Raw genomic sequence first — 24,566 nt, forward strand, 5'->3', positions numbered from 1 at the left:
ACGTCCCATCGACAGTCCCAGCCTCGTGAGCCACCTAATGCTCTCCAAACTTCCCCACTCCTTATCTGCTGCTCTCCCGCACACGCTGCCTCTCCAGTTTCTATTCCTGGCCCTTTTAATCCTTCCTGCCCAGGAAGCCAACAGCCTTTGCAGCCTGCCTTGCTCAGCAGGCTATTTAAGCAAAAGGTTTGTTTTGCTGAGCGGAGCAAAACGGGCCATGCTTTTACGATATTTTACTAGACGCTGTGGCAAATCCTGCACATATTTGACATAGTGTCTGTAGCATTTATCTAATCAAAGGGATCATTGTGGCCCAGCCAGGATTGGGAAGGAGGTCCCTGGGACGAGGCCACAGAGGGGGCTATGCTCTACCTTAGCATCCCCATCCCGGTGTGCACACTGTAAAAACAATTTTTAGCTCATGACTGCTCCTGCTGAAGGGAAGAGCCACCGGCACGTGAGTGCAGAGAGCTCTAGCCAGTCTCTCAGGAGCACAAACCGGACGACTGTTTTCCCTGCAGCAAAGGATCATTTAGCACCAGTCCCAAGTGAGAAAGCATGGGCTCTCCCATCTGCTCAGCTTCGCTCCTGCAGACCTGTAGCCTTGAAGTAGAAGAGCTGTTTGGAAGTGCTACATAGGTCATAGCTCTGGGGGGCAAGAGCTGCTTAAACAATCTCTTGTGCTCCTAAAACACGAATAGCAAATTGTTGCTAGCACCACTGCCCAAAGGCATGTGCTATTGTGGAGCCAGAGACCTTGGTGTCATGTTGTGGCAGCGATGTCACTGTGGCCAGGGTGGCTTGGGGCACCATCAGGGCCAGGGCTGCACTGGGGTGCCTGGCAAGCACAAGTACAAGCCAGCTGGGAGCCCAAATCTTCAGTATGTTGACTCAGTTACCTGCTGCCGGTTGCAAAATCATGGGATGTTCTCAATGCAGAGTGAGCTGATATTGAACTATTAATTGCTGGTTCTCCTGTGCCATGCAGATGCCATTCAGCAGTCGGTTAGATTCCCATTCATTGATCTTACAATTACACTGAAACAGCTCAGTCCTGTCTAAAGCAGAGGAGTGATGTGCCCAGGGGCAGCTGGGCAGGAGGGCACCCAGGTTAGCAAGCAGCAGAGCACAGGCACCTCTGCTGCTTGCTCCAGTCCCACCTGCTTGGCACCAGCATGGTCAGACCCAAGGTCTGGGTGAGGTGGCAGGACCACTGCTGGTGCCGGTGGCAGAGAGCTAGTGACAGCTGCATCCACCGAAGGAAAAATCCTGCTGCAGAGTAAAGCCCTGCTGTGTTCTAAAATGCCTGTTGAAAATTCTAAGCCATGTCAGTCAAAACCCAAGGCTAGGGGGTGTCTGGCACAGGGTGGTTCCAGCGGTGGGACAGGAGCAGCCCCGGTGATGCCCAGGACACCCATGTCACCCTCCAGCCCCACTCACCATTTGGCCGTGGCTGCAAAGTGGGATCTGTTTATAGGGCATCCAGCCCCTGTAAAACTTGGTTTATAGGGAAGTAAAAGGAGTCATACGTCGTTACTTTGCATAGCAATGTGTAAATTGCCAGGCAGGCACTGACCTTCCCTGACAGGGAGGGAGAGAAAAGGAGAGGGGGTAGGAGGGATGGAGGGAGCAAAAGAATGGGAAAATGGGAGTGAAAGGCAACCAGGAGTGGAGAGGGGAAGTCAACACCAGAAGTGAAGAGCACCCTTGTTCTCCCAGCAGGGTTTTGTCCAAGTTTTCCACCCCAGGTACAATTAGGACCAACACCCGCACCTCAGCATCAAGGTCAATAGCCCGGGAAGGTGTTCCCTCATCAGTGAGTGCCTGCTCCCGTGGTCCTGCCTGCACCCAGGAGCTGGGATCGACAAAGCACTTCGAGATTCAATAACAAACAGTCAACAAGAATGACTGCTGCTCCACCAAAAAAAAACAGCTTAGCAGCGTTCGGCAGTGGGTGAGATGATTAAAGATTAACCCCCTGCCTCCTGCCTCCACCCCTCTGGGGAGTATAGGCCTTGAAGCTCAGCAAATCCTTTCAGAGAAATATTTGAAATAAAAGACAACAGATAGGGGACGCAGCGAAGGCAGAGGGAGGCAGAAGGGCCAATAGCCTCAGACAAGGGAATCGGTACAATCTGGCTCGTGTTTGCTGATGATAATGCGCCTTTCCAAAGCCCTAATAGACATGGAGATGGCAGATTATAGCGCAGCACTGGACCCGGCATATACCACTCTGGAGTTTGAGAACATGCAGGTGCTGGCGATGGGCAACGGTAAGTCCCCTCCGTCTTCTCCCCTCCGCTGTGGTGGGATGAGCTGAGGGCTGCCGGAGGAGCAGTCCCTGGGGCAGCCGCCGAAATGCTCCTGGGGAGGGCTGGGGCATGGCAGGGGTGTCAGCAGGGGACTCCCAGCAGCTTGCTGGGGGGTTTCTGCTTCCCCCAGCGAAAAGTAGAGGTGGTGGAATATTGCTGTGCTCGGTGCAGGCAGGATAGTGCCCTGCAGCCCAGATATCTTGGGGACAGGCACACGCTAGGAGCTGGGTGCAATGAGAGGACCCCACCAGAATTCAGCCCAGGGACCGGGGCTGGGGCTGAGCACGGGGAGGGGTCTCACATCCCCCAGACCCCAAACAAGAGAAAAGACTAGCCAAAAGTTTCCAAGTGAAATGCTGCTGATGGCTCACCAAACAGACAATCGAGCCTGTGGCAGCTGGAGTTCGGTTTTCCTGGAGCAGAAAGCCGTGTAGCACCTGGCAAGGGTGGAAACCACTACAAAAAAGCGATTCAGGCACTGCCCCCGCCGCTGTCCCGAGACCACAACCCTTTCCTGTGCAGTGCTGGGGTGTGGGGTGGCATCCCCTTCCCTGGGAGCATGGTGGAGCCCAGAGGCTCAGCCCCCAGGACAAGGGGCAAGGGGACCTGGCAAGGACAGGCGAGTGTTCCCATCCCCTCAGGAACTTAACCCACCAGGACTCACAACACCGGCCCACCAATTTGGGGGCCAACAAGTCCTGGTGATTAAATGCTCAGAGATAACAGGACATTCCTCTCCAAGTTCCCCCTGAAGTCTCTCTAAATAAGAGGTTAATGACTAAACTAAAGGACACCGCAGAAGGCGACCCCCGAGCCCTTTCCTCCTGCCTGCTGCGTCACTGAGTCTGCTGGGGCACCCCTGACGCAGGACGGCTGTGCTGGTGGGCTCTCGCCTCAGCCTGTGTGCGTCTTCCCCAGGTTATGGCTCTGCTCCATCATGGATGTGACACTGTGGTGCCAAAGGGGCTCTGCTGTGCAATAACCCCCCGCTGCCCTGGGTCTCAGCCCCTTCTCTGCTCCTGGGGGCTGCTCTGACCCACCCAGGGGTCTTGGTGCAGAAAGCAGCCCCTTTCGGCTCTGCCGATGTCCATCTGGACCCTCTGAGACAAGCCCAGGTCTTGCTCCCTCTCCATGCCCCTCTCCCACCCAGCATGCAGACGCTTCTGCCCAGGGGGCTGTGACTCAGCCCCCCAGGACCGAGGGCTCCACAGGGCAGAGGGCACGATAATTTTATATGATGAGATCAGACACAATATGAAATACGCCATAAGGGTGGATGAGTCAGCTGGGTCAGGCAGCACCAGCACCTCTCCTCCTCCTCTGCCCAGCTTCAGACCAGGGGCAGGTCTCCCGCCCAGGGCTGCTTCGGCTCTCCAGCAACTAACTGCCTGTGCCTCTGCCTGCAAAACCTCCACCTCCTTTTCTGGCTGAGGACTGCAGGAGAGCTCGGCCCCTGCCCTGCACAGCTCTGCAGCTCTAGCCCAGAGGCAGCTGCTCAGCAGTGACGATTTGCCACCGTCACAGACCAAATACATCCCATGTTCAGACAGGCTCGGGAGCCTCTTGAGGAGCTCCTGTCCTAACACAAGTCTCAGCTTCAAGGTCTCAACGTCACATTTTTAGTTTCCTCCATTTACCTTAACTCTAAATCAACCCCATTAAACCCACTTCACTGCAGCAGCCAGAAGCCCGTATTTCTGGCACTACCAAAAAAACAGTTGGAAAATTATCCATTAGGCAATAATTTCATTGTTGGCTGCTTATTAGTCTAAGATGTTGTAATTTCTTTGATAATGGTGCCAGTTTTTCCTGTTCTATGCTCATCTGATTACAGCATGACATACTGCTATAAAGGGATTTATCTGGGCTGTCACAGATACACAAGTAATGTGATTATAGGCAGATCAGCCCTTTGTCTCTCATCTAAGTCCTATGTTTAGCTGAAACTGGAAATCTAACTTTCCTTCTGGAATGACCTTCATCCAGCTGAGCCCTCGGGATGCGTTGGAAGGGAGGATGTTTTCAGAGGCAAGCTGCTTGTAGAGACAAGAGACAGCCCAAACGGGCCTGGGAGGAGCTCAGGGCTTTAGGAATGGAGAAAGGAGCTTTGCCCAGGCAGTGCTGCGTGCACGGAAGTGCGGCTGTGTGACAGGGCATGCCAGGCAGGGATGCAGAGAGGCAGCAAACTGACTCAGGAAGAAACATAGGAGGGACACAAGGAATTAGACAGAAAGCAGGCAGCAAAATGTAAGCTGTTGCCAGAGCCAGCAAAAGGACTAGCTTACTGCTGGATCCATACCAGTTACTCCTGCCGAGGGATGGCACGAGTAGGCTGTGCAGTGCCTGCTGCAACACCCCTTCCCGTGCAAAATAAAAGCCAAAACTGTAGCCCTGCCCCAGGCAGCATTGCCTTAGCCACCCCCAGCACCCATGCTCCAGCTACCAAAAGGAGCCCTGCTGGGACCAGCCTTTTTATAGCACCCAGCTCCCTTTCTGCTGGGTGCCAAGTGGGAGCAGCTGTGACCATCCCAGGGAGAGTTAACCGTGTCCCTGCCAAACCCAGAGACCAGGCACCAATAAACTCAAGTATTAAAATCTCAGCCAGTTTCTATGGCTTTGCAGATCCTGGGTATCATTTGCAACCAGGATTTCCACTGAGGCAGGGGAACATGCCTGTGCTGATACAGGAAAATGTACATGGGAGGGGACAATTAGATTAACTGAATTAAGGGCTGATCCCTTCAGCCTTGAGGTTTGTTTGGCTTGCTGGAGGGGTTTTAGTGTAGGCCTTGTATCGTTTTGAGCCTTTCAGATCTCCTTTCTTATAGAGGCTGCTGCAATTCCCCATGCTCCCAAAAGATCCTTGCAATTGCCAGCCCCGCTCGGTCTGTAAGGCCTGTAAAACACATCAATCTCAGCTGTGGTGGTACCAGACTCTGGAAGATACCCAGCATACATCCTCCTCCATGCTATAGCACCCCCCTTTCTGAGTTAGCTTGATCAGTCCTTCCTTGCATGGGTAGTGTTTGCCCACACGAGTTTTCCAGCTGACGTCATTTGAGTTTGTTACATGCCTGAAGTCTTGTTCTCCTGAAGAACCACCATGCAGGCTGGAGCTCTGTGCCTGGCAGAAAGGCTCTCCAGCAAAGGGAGCCGGTCACCTCATTTCTCTAATAGTATCTGCTCAGGGGTGTCTCGGGCTCTTTCAGTGCTATAACACAAACACCTCTCTAATAAATCAGCCCGTCACCCTGAGCTATAATACCTCAGCTTTAACTTTAGACCAGCATTATCTCTGGCCACACTACTGCAGCCCCAAGTGTCTGCAAATCCCTGAGAAATTTTGGCTCTGCTCTGTGACTTCCACTTTGTCTGAGGCATCACTGGAGTCAGGCCTTTGGGAAGAGCTGTCTCACCCTGGCACACAGGGAGCTTTTGCACACTCAAAACGCATTGACTTAAGACATTCATAGCACCCACCACTTCTTACGCACCTTTCTGACTGGCCCCTGCTTCACAGCCTGGCTGCAGCTGGCTGGTTCCTCCAAAAATCAAGTCTCTTACTGGAAACTGAGTTAGGAAATGTTGGCTGTCTGTCTCACTGTCTTCTTCTTCCTGTGTTCTTCCCCATGCAGACACGTCTCCATCAGAAGCAGCCAACCTCAACACTTCCAACAGCATCGGTGTGAGTGCACTGTGTGCCATTTGCGGGGACCGTGCCACGGGGAAGCATTACGGGGCTTCCAGCTGTGATGGCTGCAAAGGCTTCTTCAGGAGGAGTGTCCGGAAGAACCACATGTACTCCTGCAGGTAAGGACAGAGGGGACAGAGTCACATGGCTGAGACAAAACAGTCTGTAGGAGCTGAATGGCAAAGTCATCAAAGCGTAGCAGCATAGTTCTTCATCCTTCCTGTGTCCTCCACCACCTTCCCTGACCTCACCCCCCCCCCAGCTGGAAAGGGTCAGAGACAGCTCTCACTCCGGGATTACCCTTCAGTGATCACCAGGGAAAGACCCTGGCAGGTCTTGCCCCATTCTTTAGGGGCCAAGCACACGTTCTTGCAAACGGACATGGCCAACTGTGGACACAGCCAGCAAGCAAGGTGATGCTGGGGGGAAGCCCTATTACAGGGGCTGAGCACCTCGCTACTCTGTGCTTTGAATGCAGCACAGACACCACTCACGCCCTGGGGGCACTTCGGTGGCCTCCCATCCTTCCTCCATCAAGAGATGGAAGTGTGTCTGCCATCTACCTAAAATGCTGTCACTGCCTGTTACATGACAAAGGACCATCTAAGGAGCAACAAGCTGGGCAGCGCAGTGTGCACATCTCTGAGGACGAGGTGCCCATGTTACTCCTGCAACTTGTGCACTGCACCTTGTGTCGTTGGTAGTAGCCCATGGCTCCCCATGCCACCAGTGGCTGTGACCTGCCTGCTCCCTGCTCAGAGCAGCCCACACAGAGAGAGTCGCAGAGGGAACCGAGGAATCCTCAGCTCAGTGTCTACATCACTCAGGCTTTTTGAGTGAGTTCCTCCTGATGGCCTGACAGCCACTTGAACAGCATGAAGAGCAACATGACTCTAAAATCTGAGTGACAGAAAGAAGCCCCAGGTTTATGAGTGCACGTGAAGCACATTATTACTTGCATCCCAGGTTTATTTAAGCTGGCTACCTATAAAGCCTCCTCCCCACAGCTCCAGTGGAAAAGCCAAGCCAGCATGCCCAGTTTTTTGGAGATTGGGGCTTTTATGTAAGTGCTACAGAAATGCTTAAAAAGCTGGTTTCAGGCATCCATTTGGGCAAATCTTAGCTTGGGGCTTTAAAAAGCACAGTAGAAACAAGCCTTTTCAAAAGCTACCAAACTCAGCATGGCTGGGAGCCCTTTCCCAGCTCTGTAAGCCTTTGTCTTTACTTTGCAAGCTTGATCAATCCACAGTAAGTTAGAGCAAATTTGCAAGTGAAATTCATGCTGCAAACGGCCACCAGGGTTGTGCTGCATGCAAGAACCACGCATCAGTGTTTACCCTGCCATTGTGATGGATTTGGTGATGCAAGTGTGGAGGGAAGGAGCTGGTTGCTTCCCAAGTCCTCTCTGAAGCGCAGGTGGCTGCCGACCTGTTTGCACACCAGTGATGCTGCCCAGAGGTCAGAACCAACCTGCCTGGATCCCAGACACAGCCCTTGAGAGATACAGGGACTTAAACCCACTTCTTAACCCTGCTAGCTCAGGAACAACCTTCTACCCTTTTTTTATTCAGATTAAATGCATTCTTCTTCCCTTCTAACTGGGATCTAACTTACAACAGAGGCTACCAAGCTGGCTCTTACCCTCCTGGCTCACACTCTTAACTTCACTGCGGCTTGTTAGTCCATCACGAGCATCCTATGCCTAGTGGTTAGTAAGACCAGCAGCCTGAGCTCCTGCCTGCAACTGTCAGCTCTAGCCCGTCCTTATTGAACATCCAGAGGTAGAGCAGAGGGCTCTCCGAGATGTTCAGTGCAAAGAAACCTCAGGTTAAAACAAGCATGGAAATGGCACAGACCAGGGTTCCTTTCTCAGAGTGAGCCTTTGGGAACCTGAGCTGAGTGTACCTTGGAGCTTGGGGCTCTGTCTTCTCCTGCCTTCAGGCTCAGTCTTGCTGCTCCTTACAGCTCTCTTTCTTCCCAGGTTTAACAGGCAGTGTGTGGTAGACAAAGATAAAAGAAACCAGTGTCGATACTGCAGACTTAAGAAGTGCTTCCGAGCAGGAATGAAGAAGGAAGGTGAGTGATGGTGTGGCTTCCCCGTGCTCTCCCCAGCAGCAGTCACGCTGGCTGCATATGTTTGAGGAAGCCCTCACAGCCCAAGGCCAGTCCCTGCCATCACAGCCCTGTCCTCTGTCCACAGTGCTCTCCTGTGCCCAGATCCAGACCCTCACCACAGAGGGGTTTAGGGAGAATTTTGGCCTCTAGTCATGAGCCCTGCACGTGCCCAACCTGCCCACTCCCACCCATGCAAAGTCCTTGCAAGCAGCCATTGTCCCAACAGTTGAGGGCAAGGCAAGGGGGCCCTGTGTGCTCCCAGATTCAATTTCAGGGGCCTTTCTCAGGACATCTCACACAATGCCAGCAAAGACAACCCCACAAGAGTGCTGCAGGGCTGTGCTTGTGTCTCAGAACTGCCCGTGCTCATACAAATCACACCCAGACCTCTTCAGCCCACTCTCGCCCATGCTGACACACACATCATCTGTGCTCCCACACAGCTGGAGCATCCAAGCAGTTTGGGAATGCTTCTCAACATCAGTGAGAAGCAGAAACTTCAAAGAAAGCCTGGAAATTTGGAAACACTTTGGGAAAACTGCTCTAAGTGCTGTTGCCCCAGAGTCACCATGAAATCCATTGCTGGACAAGTGAGTCCAGCAAAGGTCCAACTGTCATTCTGTGCCTTTTTTTCCTAATGTGCATATAGGTTCTTGCTGCAGAGAGTTTAGTTTTATCTGACATATCAGCCACAGCAGAAAGGACTCAGAGCAAGGTGGAGCATTTTGGCTATTTAACCACATAAGAAATGAATAAATATATCCCCCTCTCCGGCCCTGCATAGCCCAGGCTCACCCCACCAGCTTCCCCGCCTCTCTGTCTCTGCAGTCTTTCCAGGTCCCCATGACTCAGACATGACAGGACAGGATTCACCCCTTGTTCAGCCCTGCTTGATTCTCAGGAGTATTCACAGTGGCAAGGAAACCTGGGGCTGCTGTGGTCCTGCTGGTGGCCCCACTGGTGGCCCTGTGGGTGGAGATACACACTGCCAGGAGCAGCCCAGAGGAGCTGCGTGGCACTCTGCAGAGATCACCCCATTGATGTCTGAAAAGGGGCAACTGGGAGGCATTTGGTCCTGTTGTCCCACGTACAGAAACTAAACCCTGTGCTCCCCCCAGTTCACACCCCCTCAAGTAGAAACTTGGGAGAAAAGGAGTCCTTGATGTCAACAGGGAAGTACCAGCAGTGTCTGGGTGGCTTCCCCGGGAACACCAGCCTGTGGAAACACCTCTGAGCAGGAACATTTATTCCCTATTAAAGGGGATGAGGTATCGCAAAGAACTTGGCTTGACTTTTCCCGAAGAACATAGGAATCCTCCTCACCCTGCAGCACCCGCTCATCCCATGCCCAGAGCTTTGCTGCTGTCTGTTAATATTCAATAGAAGTTACATTAGGTGCATGACCAGCTAATACTGAGCAAACATTTGGAAAACATCATGGCGTGACTGAACTCGGGGGCCTGCTACTGATAACAAGCAGCATAACCTTGAGAGCTCCTATTTACAGCCGCTGACTGCATGGCTTTTCTTCTGGCCCAGCCTCATTATTGCTTTTTATCAGGTGGATTTATACATTGAGAACGTATCAATCCAGAGAGCCACCAGCCTAAGGCAGGGACTGTTCTGTTTCCCCTGCCATCGATCAATAACTTATTTGAGCAGATGGCTTTGACTGGCATGGCTGTGGTGAGTTAGGGCCAGCCCACAGCCTCGTGGCAGGCAGAGACACAGATCCCCCCCTCAGCACTGCTGCTTCTGCTCTGGCTGCTGCCACCTCCAGACTCAAAGCCCAGGCCCTCAAGACTAGACCGAGCAGGGAGGCACATTGGGGTGACACCTGTCCTGAGACTCTTTACAGTAAGGTATGAGAGAGCTCTGTTGCTCTGGATAGGTAAGTAGGAACTGTTCTGCACTTCCTTCCCTATTGTAGCTTAGATGGAAGTTTTCCAGTTGCACTTACCCAGTGCAAGAGCTTCCCAAATGGAGCTTACAGAAGTTATGTGGACAGACAAAGAAGCCGTGCAGATACTCAACTCGTCCATTCCACACATGAGCTTTGGGCTGTATACGTGAGCATGACCGCAGTTTCAGACCCCATAGCTTGAAATGAAAAAACCCAGAGCCAGATCCTTTGAAAGGAAACTTTCCCATTGAATTCTACAGGCTTTGAACCAGATGTTTGGGTTATGAAATGACCCCATCCCAGGAAAGTCTAATAAACTGAATGTGAAAACAGAACCACCAGACGTGGTCAGCTCTTGCAGCTCTTGCAGGCACCCTGTCACAAACCAGACACAGCTGCACCTCTGCCCTGCCAGGCAGGGAAGCTGGGAAACTGCAGTTAAGGGGAATGCCAAAAGTCTGTGCTAGTTTTTGATCTGCATTGCCGTGAACGACCTGCAGCTCAGCCAAAATACTCTCTTGCAGCTGTACAAAATGAACGGGACCGAATCAGCACCCGGCGATCAAGTTATGAAGACAGCAGCTTGCCCTCCATCAATGTCTTACTGCAGGCAGAAGTCCTGGCACAACAGGTACCTCTTCTTTCTTCTTTGGCAAATACAAAAGCATCAGGCACTACCTGGCTAGTAGAGCCAGTCAAGTATTTAATAGCTGAGTCTTCAAATTACCACCTCTTTTCTAAGTAACTTATCTGCCAGCTCAACACTAGGTTTTCAAAAGAATTTGTTACCTGAAACCATCCCTTTAATGCTCCGTGGTCCAGAACTCGGTTGTAATAATATGCAATAATCTGTTCTGCTTTGATGGGACACATGAAGGCTGGAGAGCTGCTGGCAGAAAATAAGGTAGAATCATTGAAATCCAAGGAGCAGCGGCTGCCTAAGCCAGCTGAGGGGCTGGCCTTGCACAAGCAGCCTCCCCTCCCCACCGGCTGTTAGGAACTTTGGGTTCTGGCTTCCTGCAGTTTCACCAGGAATCAGTTTCATGCTCGTTTTATGCAGATATTCTTTCCAGTATTTGCTTGAAATTCTCCATTTCCACAAGTGTACTGCCAAGACTTGTTTCCTAGATAATTCATCTGAAAAGATGACTCTGATTTAAGAATCTGGATATTACAAACGGTGTACATCGGATCAGTACTCTCTGGGAGGACACAGGACAGGATGGGAGTGTACTGGCTGTAGGGAGGGCTTGTCTGTGGGAACAAGTGATGAGGATGGGGCTGTGCCAGAGGCAAAAGCTGCCTCCCCTCATGGGAGCTGTGGAGAGCAGCACTGCTTGTCCCAGGGAAAATGAAGAGGGGTTCGAGTTGGCAGTCTGTGTTCTTCCTTGCTTCAAGGGGCATATTACCCTGCAGGCTGCCCCAGGAGATGCTCCAGACAGGACATGCTGTGCCCTGGGCTCCGTGCTATGGCTCAGGCTGTAAGGTCTGCTTCCCCAAGGGGAGGATATGCTAGAAGGGCCAAGAGCCAAAAAGCATATCTGACCTCGACCCATGTCTCACCTTGTCCTACGCAGGCCTTAATATATTTATATACCCTATAAAAATAACATTGGTGCTGCTCCTAGAGGTGTGAGATAATGGGGTCACCAGTCACCAGATCTCCAAGGGAAGGGCATTTCCTGCAGTGGCATCATGTGTAAGTCTGGAGCAGGGTATGCTGATAAAAACTACAACCATCGACAAATCCAGGGGAGCTCCTGCTCTCCCACAGAGCACAGAGAGACTCATTAAACAAGGCAGGCTCCAGCACGGTAATTGGTAACTTTTATGTGCCTAGCTAATTAGAACAAGATACTGCTGAGGAGCTGCTTTCTCCAAGATCTCGGGTCACTCACTCAGAGGTCTTTATTTATTTGCTAAGCCTTCCGGGCCCTCTGATTAGGGTAATACATGGTGAGATTTTTACAATCTTATTTATTCAATAATAGCTCAAGAGCTGGAAAGCTTCCAGGTAATGCAACCTGAAGAAAAAAAAAATGCAGATGGCATTTGAATTCCATTTCCTTGGGGAGGCTGACAGGGTCCGAGCTGAAAATGCTGGCAGCAACAGGACAGGAAGAGCTGATGCTGTACAAGAGCAACGAGGGCAGGCAGAGGGCAGTGATGGGGTTGAGTTAATTGCTTACAGAAGCATGAGGATAAAGTAGTGACTAAGGGCAAATTTTTAGATGAGCTGGGTGAGCAGCTATGCATGAGAACCGGGCAGGAGGTTGGGTGCCTGGTTTGGGGGAGATGTTCGTTCTTTCCAGCTGTGTGTGATGGTACTTGTGGAGTTATCAGACTTGTCCTTTGCAAACGAAATGGCCCCATTTGTCTCTGCAATCCGCCATGCAAAAAATATGATCGGTGTTGTGGGCATGTTTGCACATGTGCAGTTTTGCCAAAAGGGTCTAAAAGCTGCAGGGAGGGACGGACAGGGTGGGGGACAGGGAATGTTGTCTTTAAAGTCTGTCTTGAGCATTTCAAAGTGGGTAATTCAAATATTAACGACCTGGTGCTTAGAGAAAGCACTGTCAGGACTTGGAAAGCTACCTTCAGCAGAGACTTCTTGTGCTCACGCTGACGCAGACAGGAGAAGTAAAGCCTGCGTGTCCCCTGTCAAAAGCAGACAAGGCAGGTCTGTCCAAGCACTAGCTCTGGAGCAGTGTGGAAGGGGGAGCAGTACCCTGCCCTTTGGTGGGACCAAGTAGCTTGCACAACAGCACTGGGTGGACGTGTCCTTGCTACTGGTGAGGCTGACTGCTACATGAGCCCCTCTGTTCCCGCCTGGATCTTGACTGAGCACATTTGTTCAGTGGGAGGAAGATCTTGGCTTTAGAAACATTCCTTCTGTGCTTTCCAGTCTATTCAAGGCATGGCAGTTTACCAAGATGATCCACAGCCTCAGCTCTGAAGCATTGCATGTTCACAGATCCCCAGGTTCATCTCAATTTAAATTAGTTGTGCTGGGCCACATATTCTGGGAGTTGGGTGTGCAAGAGAAAAAAGTCATCATTGATGCTGGAATCTGCATCAACACAACCTATAAGCCTGGGATTTTCCTGTCTGTGGCACTGAAAGCTAAAGGATCTCTTCTCTCCTTCCAGATATCATCCCCAGTTCCTGTGATCAACGGAGACATCCGAGGGAAGAAGATTGCCAACATCTCCGATGTGTGTGAGTCCATGAAACAGCAGCTGCTGGTGCTGGTGGAGTGGGCCAAGTACATCCCTGCCTTCTGTGAGCTGCCCCTGGATGACCAGGCAAGTCCCCCCACCCACCCTCCCTTGCTCTGCCCTGGCGAAGGCAGCAGGGAGCCGAAGGACAGCCAGGCAGCTGAGACCTTCAAAGAAAATGCGTGTTGTCCACACTGTTATCCTGACTGCTGCAGCTGATTGGGAACGGCATCCATACAATGCCAGCACAGGCCATTTGCATGTGCAGCTAATCAGTCGATGAGCACAGTCATGATAACATTGAGCTCAAATTAAGTACATAATCAGGTGCGCATTTTGCATGGGTCATTCAGTCAATTATTTATTAATTATAGTTTGTGCAGCACTTTGAAAACCTGAAGTGCTATACAAATGCTTAGGGTAATGAGACTTAGTAGGACAGATTTCTAGCCTAAGGTCTGCTTAAGACTTAAACACAATTCTGCCTATCTGCGTTTCTTTCTGCTTCTTGCCTGGGGACATGTTTGTAACTGTTCTCCTAGTGTGGAATTAATGAAACTAAACTCTAGTTTGCTCCCAAGGCAATAAGAAAATCTCTTTTCAGGGTTAAACCCCAGGAATATATTTGCATTTAACACAAATTACTGTGTTGACATGTCACGTGTTGACACATGACACACTAAAATGACATTTGCTGTTTCCCTAAGCAAGATAAGCACAGGGGGTTTGATATCTTCTATAAAACTGCACTGCAGGATCTCAGGCAGCCTCAAAGAGATACAGGGAGAAGTCTCCTGTGTAAGTCTAAATTTCAGAAGTCTGCAGCAAATTTTGCAGGACATGATGTGTGTCAGTCTTGAGCAACATGTGTGGATGGTGGGGAGGCTCCAGGAGGAAGGGATAACACTTCTGGCATAGTATAGCACGTCTGGCAGTGGCCAGCACAGATCCTGTCACAGGTAGGAAGGTATTTCCAGTCTGCCCAGTGTACACAAACCCAGTGTGTGTTCTCTTCATCTAGGATCAGTCTCCAGCCCTATTGACCTAGACATAACTTTTATATCATGAAGAAAAAGGATATCCAGGAAGTGAGAGTATCCAGCTGATCAAACCCCACTAAATCCTAAATCTGAGCTCTTCAGTAACCACTCAGCAGCACAGAGCCCCAGGGAATTCAATGCAATTCAATTAACACAGGAGCATATTTCCCTCTTTTTTATTATATGCAAGTGCTAAATTGTTTAAAATCATAAGAAATCTGTTTAACTACTAAGGCAAACATGACTTAAAAATTATGAAAACCAAAATGGACTCCAATGGCAAATGACATTTCCACAGCAAACAGGCTGCAGCCCAGCAGAGGCTTGGAGCAGCTCTGCATAATCCATTGCATCCTTGTGCCATTTGGAACAGAGACATTAAACCTGGTTAGTAACTCTGCAAACTGCAGCAATTTCTACATGAGCTCATTTTACAATTGTGGGGCTGCAAAATTTCTCAAAGAAAACAAAACCTAAAGATGACAGTCTGAACTCTGTCTTCCCACAGGGGAGAGAGGCTGCTCTCAGCATCCTCCACAGGCTCGTCTCGACTGAAATAGGTCTTCTGTTATGACCAGCCACCTCCCATCATAGGCAGTTCCCAATCGGTCCCAAGGGGCTCGAGAGGAAAGACTGTGCTGCACTGAAACTAATCAATTAATGCCATTCATGCTTTTGAAGGACAGTATGAGAACAGAGGCAGAAAATACTCAGGGGAGCGCAGGAGGAAGGACAGAGATGCCAGGGAACAGGAATGAGCAAAGCTATGTGCAAGGCAGCTGCCCAAGGGGCATGGGAGCCAGTCAAGACATGTCCAGTGGGAACATTTCATGTTGGGAAACACTGTTGCATTGCCATTAAAATGTTGCCTGGGAATGAATCCTCACTGCCAACATTTTTATAGGAAAGGTCATACCCAACCCCTCATTCTTCCTCTGCACCAAAATGTCAAAGTACTGGGTTTGGTGGGGCAAAGCAATTTAATTTCAAAGTTAAAGTTCTACTTTCTTGTGTTACAACTTTTATATTTATCCTAGTTCACAATGGAACGATGTATCTCAGGTTGATCACTGCAAGAACAAATACCAAATGAGATGGTTTTGCCTTGTTAAAGTAATTGACTTTAACCCTGCTCAAATGAGCAAATTTTAAGGAAACAAAAATGGTTGTTCCAAACTGAGCTTTCTTGAACTTGCATTAGGCAGGAAATTTCTACATGAGGGCTTTTCTGCCCCTTGAGACTTGTAGTTTTTCCATCCTTTTCAATGTCTCATTAGATAGGAAAACTCAGTTTTATGCATCTCTGGTAATTACAAGCAGCTTGGCTAACATATCCACCCATGTTTGGATAGTGATAGAAACAGGCTAGATTTTGGCATATAGATAAAAGTTCCCCAGTATCATGTGTGTGTAGCCTTTCTGCAAGGACCCTCCACTCTGTTTATTTTGCATAACATTTTTCTCCCTCTGCCAAAAAAAAAATATCCCTCTGTCAGACATCAGCATCTTGTCTAATGAGAGCTCTCTTCTATGGGTGACACATGCTCCTGGCATTTGTTAGGGTAAGACTTCTCTTGGCTTTTTCAGATGCTGAGGGATAACACACTGGAAAAGGGGACTATTCCCATCAGGACGCACTTTTCAGAATCTCTCCATTAATGTTTAATGATTGTTTTCTTCAGCAGAGGCTCCTGGCTGGGCATTAAGAAGCCTCTGTGTCAGGCTGTCCAATTGTTAACTTCTGTTTCTGCCTAAATCTCTGAAATTTTTAACTGAAGGAGGGCAAAAGATTCAGAACATTCTCAGGAGCCACTGGAGGGTGTAAAATGAAACACTTCAATCATTAACGTCAGGGCAGAAAAACATCCCTTTGGCTTCCCTGGCCCAAATTGCCCATTGCTGTGGAGGGAATGAATGGCCAGAGGGTGACCCCACCATCCAGGTGGATGTGGGTCCCCACGATGTGGGAAGTGGGCATGGCCCAGAGGGACAGCAACTGTCCACAGCAGTAGATCATACCTCTTCCCTCTTTCTAGGCTGGAGCATGGTCTCTCGTTCTGCGTTTGGTAGGAGTTGTCTTGTCTGCAAATGGGCCACAGTGAACATGTCCCACTGCTGGCGTGAGGTCCTGGGACAGTCTGGCATGGTCTTGCTCATGACATGTGCCATGAATACAGGATGTTTCAGGTGCTGCCTATTACCTAGGGGTTCTGATGGATTTATAGCTGTTCATGCACAGGAGAAAACCATTTTTTGACCTCTTTCTCTGACTGTGACTGGAGAGGGGCTCTCACTCCACATCCCTGAGTGCAGCACAGGAATGCTGGGCTTTCTTGCTTATGTGAAATCACAGCCTTGTCTCTGTCTCTGCATCACCCAAATAACTTTTCTCTTCTGTTGCAGGTAGCACTGCTGCGAGCACATGCAGGGGAACATCTGTTACTGGGAGCTGCCAAGAGGTCCATGGTGTTCAAGGACGTCTTGCTGCTAGGTAAAGAGTGCACTTCTGCTCCCAGCCCATCTGCTTCTGCGAAGGTTCCCTGCTGGGGTGAAGGACAGGGTGGTTCAGTGTTTGTGGACATCTTTTCGCAGGGTGGTAGCTTGACCTCTTCTGTATTTTAGCAAGCTTATCACAACCTTTGGGGGCAGCTAGGCCTGGCTGACGTTCATATCAAGGCCACATCATGTGGCAAAGTTGGGGGACTATAAACATTCACATTGGCCCCCCAGATTTGTGTAAGCAGGCTGTGGTGTGATTGAGAAAAAGGGGTTTTGCTCCTTGGTCAGCTTTTCCTTGCTTGAGTGGCTCCTCTGTAAGGAGAGGCTGCTCTGGCAACAGAGACCAGCATTTCTGGTGGGCTGAGCCAGGGAAGGGGCAGAAGGAGGAGCTTCTTAAGTCCACCCTCAAAATTATCTCAGCATTGGTTATCCAGGTTTTGAACTCTTTGTCACCCTTGATAAGTCTTGGGCAATGATAAGGTGGTGGTCTCTGTGCTGCTTGTCCAAAGGAAATGACCACATCATCCCACGGAACTGCCCCGAACTGGTGGAGGTGAACCGCGTGGCCATCCGCATCCTAGATGAGCTGGTCCTTCCCTTCCAGGAGCTGCAGATAGATGATAATGAATATGCCTGCTTGAAAGCCATCATCTTCTTCGACCCAGGTATGCTCCAGCTTGGTGAGGGTTACCATCAGAGGACTCTAGTCTAGGTTATGCCAACTAACGCTGGTCCTGCGTTGCGGAGATGCTGCCTGGTCTCCTCTCTGGGCCAAACTGTTCTGAGAAGGAGGGGAGAAGTCAGCCTAAGAAGGGAAAAAGTGCCCGTTACAGCAGATGATAGAGAATCAGAGGCAGCTCACCTCAGCCTGTGCCCAGACTTCATGCTGCTACTGAAGGGCAGCTCCTAGGGAGGCAGCCTGGATAGTTTGGTCTGTGGGTTGTTTCAGATGCCAAAGGACTGAGTGACCCCTCCAAGATCAAGCGGATGCGGTACCAGGTGCAGGTCAGCCTGGAGGACTACATCAATGACCGGCAGTATGACTCACGGGGCCGCTTCGGGGAGCTGCTGCTGCTGCTGCCTGTGCTACAGAGCATCACCTGGCAGATGATAGAGCAGATCCAGTTTGTCAAGCTCTTTGGTATGGCTAAGATTGACAACCTGCTGCAGGAGATGCTGCTGGGAGGTGAGTGCTTGATGGCTCTGCAAAGGGCCTCTCAGTGTTCCCTGATCACCCTCCCCTTGAGAACCTCCACAGCCGTAATTTCCTACCTGAAAAAGGTGGAGACAGCCTGTACGCAGGTCAGCCCTTGACTCACACAGAATCATCTCCCCCTATCAGTGGCTGTGGTAACAAAGAGTCCTCCATTTCTACCCACCTAAAGAGATGCATTAGCTGTGCATCTATTTACAAAGAGGCATCCCCAGTCCTCTGCATGCAGACAAGCTTTGCTATGCAATGCCCAAACTCCTCCCAGCCAGCCATTTCACTAATCCTCCTCCCTGTCAGAAGGGAGTCATCAAAACAAAAGGGTCTGAAAGCTCTGATTGAAAGTGTGTCCCAGATTTTCTAGTGGGAGCATTCAATGGGACATAACAAAATGAAAAGTTGTCACTGTGCTGTTCTTTATGTGGAGATGTGACTCAGGAGGAGAGGAATGTAATCTTGTATAGGAGGAAATGCAGACAGCAGGCAGGGATTAGTAAAACCAAGGCATCCATGGAGGAAGATGGGAAGGTGCGCTCCAATTACATATGCACAGGCTGATCATGCACAAAGCCTTGGACATTTTGGTGCAGTTGATCTGCCCATCCTTCTGCTGTTGTGGCAACTAATGTTATATGCACTTTTTTAGGCTCATCAAGTGAAACGCCGCATGCTCACCACCCCCTGCACCCTCATTTGATCCAGGAGAACCTGGGAACAAATGTCATTGTGGCCAACACAATGCCTCCTCAGATGCACAATGGGCAGATGTGTGAGTATCACCAGAGAGGTGGAGAGCTCCCAGAAGAAACTGAGAGCTTTCCAGGGTGCCTGTTGAGGCAGTTTCTACCTTGCAAGGAAATTTCCATGCAAGACAGAGTCTCTGATAGTAAGTGTGTGAGAAATTCCTATGCAGAAAGGAGGGAAAGACAAACAGAGAGGTGGGTTAGATTAGATTAGGCTAGACTAACTGATTCAACAAGATGTTCCTTGACAGACTGTAACTTTTACATAGCCCTTAAGGTATGAATGATCCCATCCAGTGCCTACTGAAATCAGTGGAAAGGCTCCTCTTCCCCTGAATGGTTCAGACACATCTCACTTTCCCTCTGCAAAACCACAGAGACTCTGGTCCACCACACAGGGCCACCACTTGGGAATTTGAGCTGAGATGACCTCAGCTGACCAAAAAAGGAGCCAGTACAGGTCAAAATGGCAGCAGCTCCCCTCATTCAGTGTTCGCTATTGTGGTTTCTTCCAGGGCATCTAACTGTGCCTGTGTATCCGGGCTGCCTTGCTGCAAACACGCAAGCCATTAGTAGCTATGGTTTTGCTACAGAGCCTCTGCCTTGCTTACATCTGAACCCCGCATGACTGAGAACAGATCCCAGTGCTGTCAGATCCACGAGGCCCTCTTCTAATTTGCTTTCTCTCTCTGTAGCTACTCCAGAAACTCCACAGCCATCTCCACCTGCAGGGTCAGGACCAGAGCAATACAAGCTGCTGCCCGGAGCCATTGCAACTGTGGCAAAACAGCCCACCTCCATCCCGCAGCCCACCATCACGAAACAGGAGGTCATCTAGCAATCTGCAGACCATCTGGCCTCGTTTAGAAGACTGCGTGGGAGAAAAGCTCGAACTGACTCTGTCACTGTGAAAAGAGAAGCCATTCAGAGGTCCTTGGGTGCAAACACACAGACTGGCTTATTGGATTAGCCCACAACCACCACACAAGCTGTCTTCCTGCAGCTACAGACGGTGTGCGCCACGAGCAGCCCCAAGTCCCAGAACTAAGGTTGAAGCATTACTGAAACCCTCAGTCCTTGTATGAAGGGCCAGATTTCTGCCTCCCTCTGTGGGGAGGTTGCAGTGACTGGCTGGGGACAGCGCAGCTGACTGCTCCCCCATTGCCACCTCTCAGCGTTGGTTCAGCACACACCAGACCCCACGAACAAGCAACTCTCTGTGCTGTGTGAATGGAAGGCTTTCCTCCTGCAGCCATGCCGGCTTCCCAGACAGCCCCCAGCCCAGCCAGACTTGATGGAGACGGAAGCTCCCCCAGGAGCACTGCAGCAGGTGAAGCACACAGGTTTTGCCCAGGCAGCACTGGCAGAACCACTCCTCAGCCTTGGCTAGTCCCAGATCTTTGCATGGTGTCTCCACCCAGCACACTAACCCTCCCAGCCAGGTCTAACAAATCTTTTCAGCTGATACTGGGGCAAAGTCTGGCCCACCAGGATTCTCCACTGTTTGGATCCTTCTGCCTTTTGATGGGTTTTGTTACCTCTGTGCCATGACTGCCCTCCTTCCACAAGGCTCAGAGAGGCAATCACTGCCAAATCCTCCCCTTACACCAATTACTGCCTCCTCGCTACCTGGACTGGGAAGCTGGGGGACCATGGGATTCAGGAGATTTCAGCTAATGGGATGAGGTCACCCCCATACAGCCTAGCGATGGGCAGCACTGCCCAAAATATCACTGGCCCTGCTACTGCTTCTCAGCGGTTAGAAGAAGACCACTGGATGCCTATTTGGTAGGAAGGGGGGAGAAGGTCATATGAAGTGGAAAGACCTGTTAGGGTGAGAAGAGCCTGAGCCTCATAGATTAGACCAAGGTCTTGGGCTGCCCAAGTGCAGGGAGCATTGTGACCCAGGATCTCAGTTCAGACCCATCTTTAATGCTAAGATATGCCATATAATCTTCTGTCCAGTCCCGTGTCACTCCTTCAGCTTAGAGTGGCTGATAACAGATTTATAGGTCTTCATAACATGGTAAGAATTTGTTACGGCTCCTTCAGGCCTCAGAGGGTTTGAGGGCAGCAACCTAAAAATGACAATGTTTTGAGTCCTGCAGAGAAGGTCTAGGAAAGATGCTGTCTCGGCCAAGCCCCTTGGGTTTGCCCTACCCTTGGGTCGGCACTCACCTGCTCTGCTCCCTCCCTCCCACAGTCCCTGTCTCTCTGTGCCTGCCCGTGCCAAAACCCTGCAGATCTGACCTTTGTTTTACAGCTGAAACCAGGAAAGGAGCCCTCCGATGCCCAGTGCTTGCCTCTCTGGTTGCCAGCAGGGCTGGAGCTCACAGAGCCCTTCATGACTTCAGGCCTGAGTCATTTTTGGCAACGCAAGGCAGTATCAGCTCTAACTAACCGTACACTATGTGGGGTGCTGGCCTCTCGGTAAGATGAAATTGTTGGAACCATGGCTGCCAAGAGGTCCCTGGCGGGCACAAATCTGAGCCAGCCCAGCCAGAGGAGCTGCAGGTCTGTCCCTTGATTTCCAATGCAAAAATGAAACACTGACGCTGATGGTGTCAGAAGTATTGTGTTGTTTCTTAATGCTGGTGGCATCGTACCAAGTAATTTATTACAATGATGAATCCAATCATTTTCTGTAAATTATTTTGTAAATCACATTGATTATTTATAATTGGGAGATTAAATGCAAAAAACCCATAATAACCCGTTTGTCTTTTCCAACTGCAGCAACCTTTTTTCCTGTATGTAGGCATACTCTGTGGGGAATCCTTTCTGGTCCGTTTGCACCAAGCATTCCTTGATATTGTATATTAATTTTTGCTGGTTACTGCCTTCCAATGGAAACAGAGGAATATTTCTTCACTAGAGTTTGTATTCATAAAAAAAAAATAAATGCAAAAATATTTTTTAACTTTTCCCAGACAGATGGATTTCTTTCTTCTGGGAGGATTTATTTTAAATCAAGGGGCTCACCTCCCTGTTGGTCTGAGCACAAAGCATATGTGTACTGAGGAAAAAGCCCAAACAAGTGTTTGACACTGTCGCCAGCTGTCACTATTTCCTGGCAAGCCTAATGTTAGCTGTCTGTCCTGAAGCCACATGTGCTGGAATCATAAGATTGAATGACAATCTCCATTTTCATTAAAAGAAAAACAAACATGAAGAATAAATATTTGCTTTCATGATTCCAGGGAGCTTAAAGACTTGAAGTAACCACACTCTGAAAGCCAAGCAAAGGAAGCCAAAATATGTTATTAGCATTTAGAATATGTTCATTTTTAAGTCCCTCTTGTATTTCAAAGGTAATTTCTAGCACTTTGGGGTGACAATTCCGCTCTGGTTCACACACAGCCATCCAACTGCTGGCAGCAGGTGCAGCCAAAGGCAGGCTGAGCCTAGGGGGCACAGTAAGATGATAATGTGAAAGTCAATTTGTCCCTGGTTGTAAAAGTGAAGAAATACACTGACAATTAGAGAAGGCTCTTAATGACCTGCTCTTCTGATCATGGGAGCCTGCTCTCAGCTGTAGCCTGCCCAGGAAGATAACAAGCAGAGAGGAGAGAGGTCTAGATGGCTGTAAAGATTAGGTATCTGGGGAGGAACATCACCCAGCATTTTCAAGCTCTGATCTGCAGGAGATGCCCCTCATGTTCCCCCATCTCCCACCCCTGGTGTGAAATGAGGTGGGCAGTCTCATCCCAGGCACGAGGGATGAGAAGCAGCCTGATTTTCCATCCCACTTGCACACCCAGTGGCCTCCCAGTGACACTTATGCTGGTAAAAACTGTCAGCATGGATGAGAGGCAGAGATGAGATTCAGAGTGCACCTGAAGACCATGGGGAGACAGCGCTTAGAATCTGCCTCCACTCTGGGACCAAGGACCCAGGAGAATAGGACAGACCTCAGATAACATGCCCTCAATATGTGTGCACCCATAATGACCTAGAGCCCCAATGCCATCACTTAATGCCTGAACAAGGTCAGCAAAGGCAGTTGGAGGACATGCATTATCTCAGCGCACACACAACTACTACATGGTTAGTCCAGTCAAGCGAAGGAAAAGGAGTTAGCTCCTTCTCTTTAATGTGGAATAAAAAGGACTCATCTGCCAGCCACGGGAACCCTGTGACCCATGGTTGGTTTCACCTAGGTATATGCCCTAAAAAATCCATAGATGTAATATCAAATCTTTGAAGCAATAAATTCTCCTGGATTCCTTCCCATGAACTGCTCTATCAAGGTTGCCCTTCACCTGGTTAATCTTAAATCAGTGCAATACTTACAGGACGTTTCTTATTGCTGGATTCAGCTCACTTGGAAAAACCCCCAAAACTGCCCCAGAGACAACCTTACCCTTAACTGGCATCCTCAATCCCAACCCTCACCCTTTTTGTCACTCCAGCCTGGAATCACCCTGAGACACTGGTCTTACCACTCTTGCCACTGTGTTTTACCCTGCTAGGTTCTCTGGAGCCCACAGGCAATGTCCCATGTCACCTGAGATGGCTGCTGTGAGGACAGCTAGTATTGGCTTTAAAGACACAACTTCTCTACATTGTTCCGGGACACAAGAGATTTTTACTGTCCTCTTCTGTGCTTGCAACCTAGACTAAGGATGATTTCCTGGAGAGCAGTATCTCCAGCTGCAAAATCTTTTCACAATGTCCAAAGATCTGTGAAAGTGGTATTTTTAGGTCCTCTGGCTACTATGAAATGCATTCTTTTCATATTCCTTATATAACCTTCATCTGAAATAGCCAACAGACTCTGGAGCCTTTTCCACGGCTTTCATATCTCAGTGAGAGAAAAAAAGAAAAGAATGGCAAACGAGTTTTATGGCCTGCATATCATCTCTGACAAAAGCAACTATTGCTGCTATTAAACTTGCAAGTGCACACACAGGCACAGATAGTCACGAACAAGAGGCAGCAGGGACAGCTCAGCAACGTGGCACTGCTGAGCCAGGCAGTTCTCTGTGCCAGGCTGGCCAGTTCCCTCAAGGCTGGGTGCAAATATCACCAACTAATTGGGGAATTCAGGCAACACACTGCACAACCCCTTTCCATTCAGAGAGGCTGGAGGAACAAGGGTAAGGTGTGGGTATGTTTAAAATCCCTCTCCCCATTCCTAATTAAGGTGTGACCCTGATAATCATAAACACACCTAGCACCTGAAAAATTGCCAGCCAGGCCAATAAAAATGGCAATATACTGTCAGCTTTGTTAGGTGTGGAGTGAGCAGGAGAGCTCGGCACAGACAAGACTGTAGTCACGTCCTTCAGTTCAGTGTCTTCTGTAAGAAAGAAGCAGCTGCTGGACCCCAGCTCCAAACATTATGCACCCGGTTCAAGCCCAGGGGGAGAAGAGCTCTGAGTCTAACCTGGGTCTTGGGAAGGAAGGTGGTTTAGGAAGTGTATTTCTAAGGTTTATTCTGGCTTTGGACATGGAGTGATACCAGGCCTGCCTGACTGGCTGCTTCATCAGCTTTCAGAGGCCTGAGGACACCCCTAACTTGGGAAATCAGTCGCAGAAGAAGATATGGGTTACACAAACCACTGGGCTCTGCAAAGCCATGCGCCATTTCAGTCCCTTGCATCTGGCATCTCTGCCTGGCTGGGCCCTGCAGTCCCTTGAGACCGTATGGACACATGAAGATCAGGGAGCCCTTCTGAGCCTGGGGGACCCCACGCCAGATGACTCTGGTCTTGGGTTGTGATTCTGTACCTCCTCCTAGAAACTGCTACGGGTGTGATAAGCAGTGCAAGAGCTGCCTGAGGGACATGCCTGGATGGACACCCATAGCAGAAAGCTTGTGAGGCGGACAGG

General features: G+C 49.8%; 1 protein-coding gene across 2 annotated transcripts in view; it reads left to right on the forward strand.

Moving 5' to 3' along the window:
- Positions 1 to 21,651, forward strand: part of HNF4A (hepatocyte nuclear factor 4 alpha) — a 37,852-nt gene extending 16,201 nt beyond the window's left edge. The window contains exons 1-10 of one of the 2 annotated variants that reach the window (XM_040608291.1): positions 2,031 to 2,273; positions 5,948 to 6,122; positions 7,985 to 8,079; positions 10,546 to 10,652; positions 13,171 to 13,326; positions 16,683 to 16,770; positions 17,288 to 17,443; positions 17,728 to 17,964; positions 18,635 to 18,757; positions 19,427 to 21,651. In XM_040608291.1, the coding sequence (XP_040464225.1) occupies positions 2,153 to 2,273; positions 5,948 to 6,122; positions 7,985 to 8,079; positions 10,546 to 10,652; positions 13,171 to 13,326; positions 16,683 to 16,770; positions 17,288 to 17,443; positions 17,728 to 17,964; positions 18,635 to 18,757; positions 19,427 to 19,569 (1,401 nt within the window). In that variant the 5' untranslated portion in view covers positions 2,031 to 2,152 and the 3' untranslated portion in view covers positions 19,570 to 21,651. Of the gene's footprint in view, positions 1 to 2,030; positions 2,274 to 5,947; positions 6,123 to 7,984; positions 8,080 to 10,545; positions 10,653 to 13,170; positions 13,327 to 16,682; positions 16,771 to 17,287; positions 17,444 to 17,727; positions 17,965 to 18,634; positions 18,758 to 19,426 lie in introns of those variants that run through there. The other variant, XM_040608292.1, reaches the window with a different exon arrangement.
- Positions 21,652 to 24,566: the final 2,915 nt, after the last annotated feature.

This window comes from Falco naumanni, chromosome 10 (genome assembly GCF_017639655.2).
Source record: "Falco naumanni isolate bFalNau1 chromosome 10, bFalNau1.pat, whole genome shotgun sequence".
NCBI lineage: Eukaryota > Metazoa > Chordata > Aves > Falconiformes > Falconidae > Falco > Falco naumanni.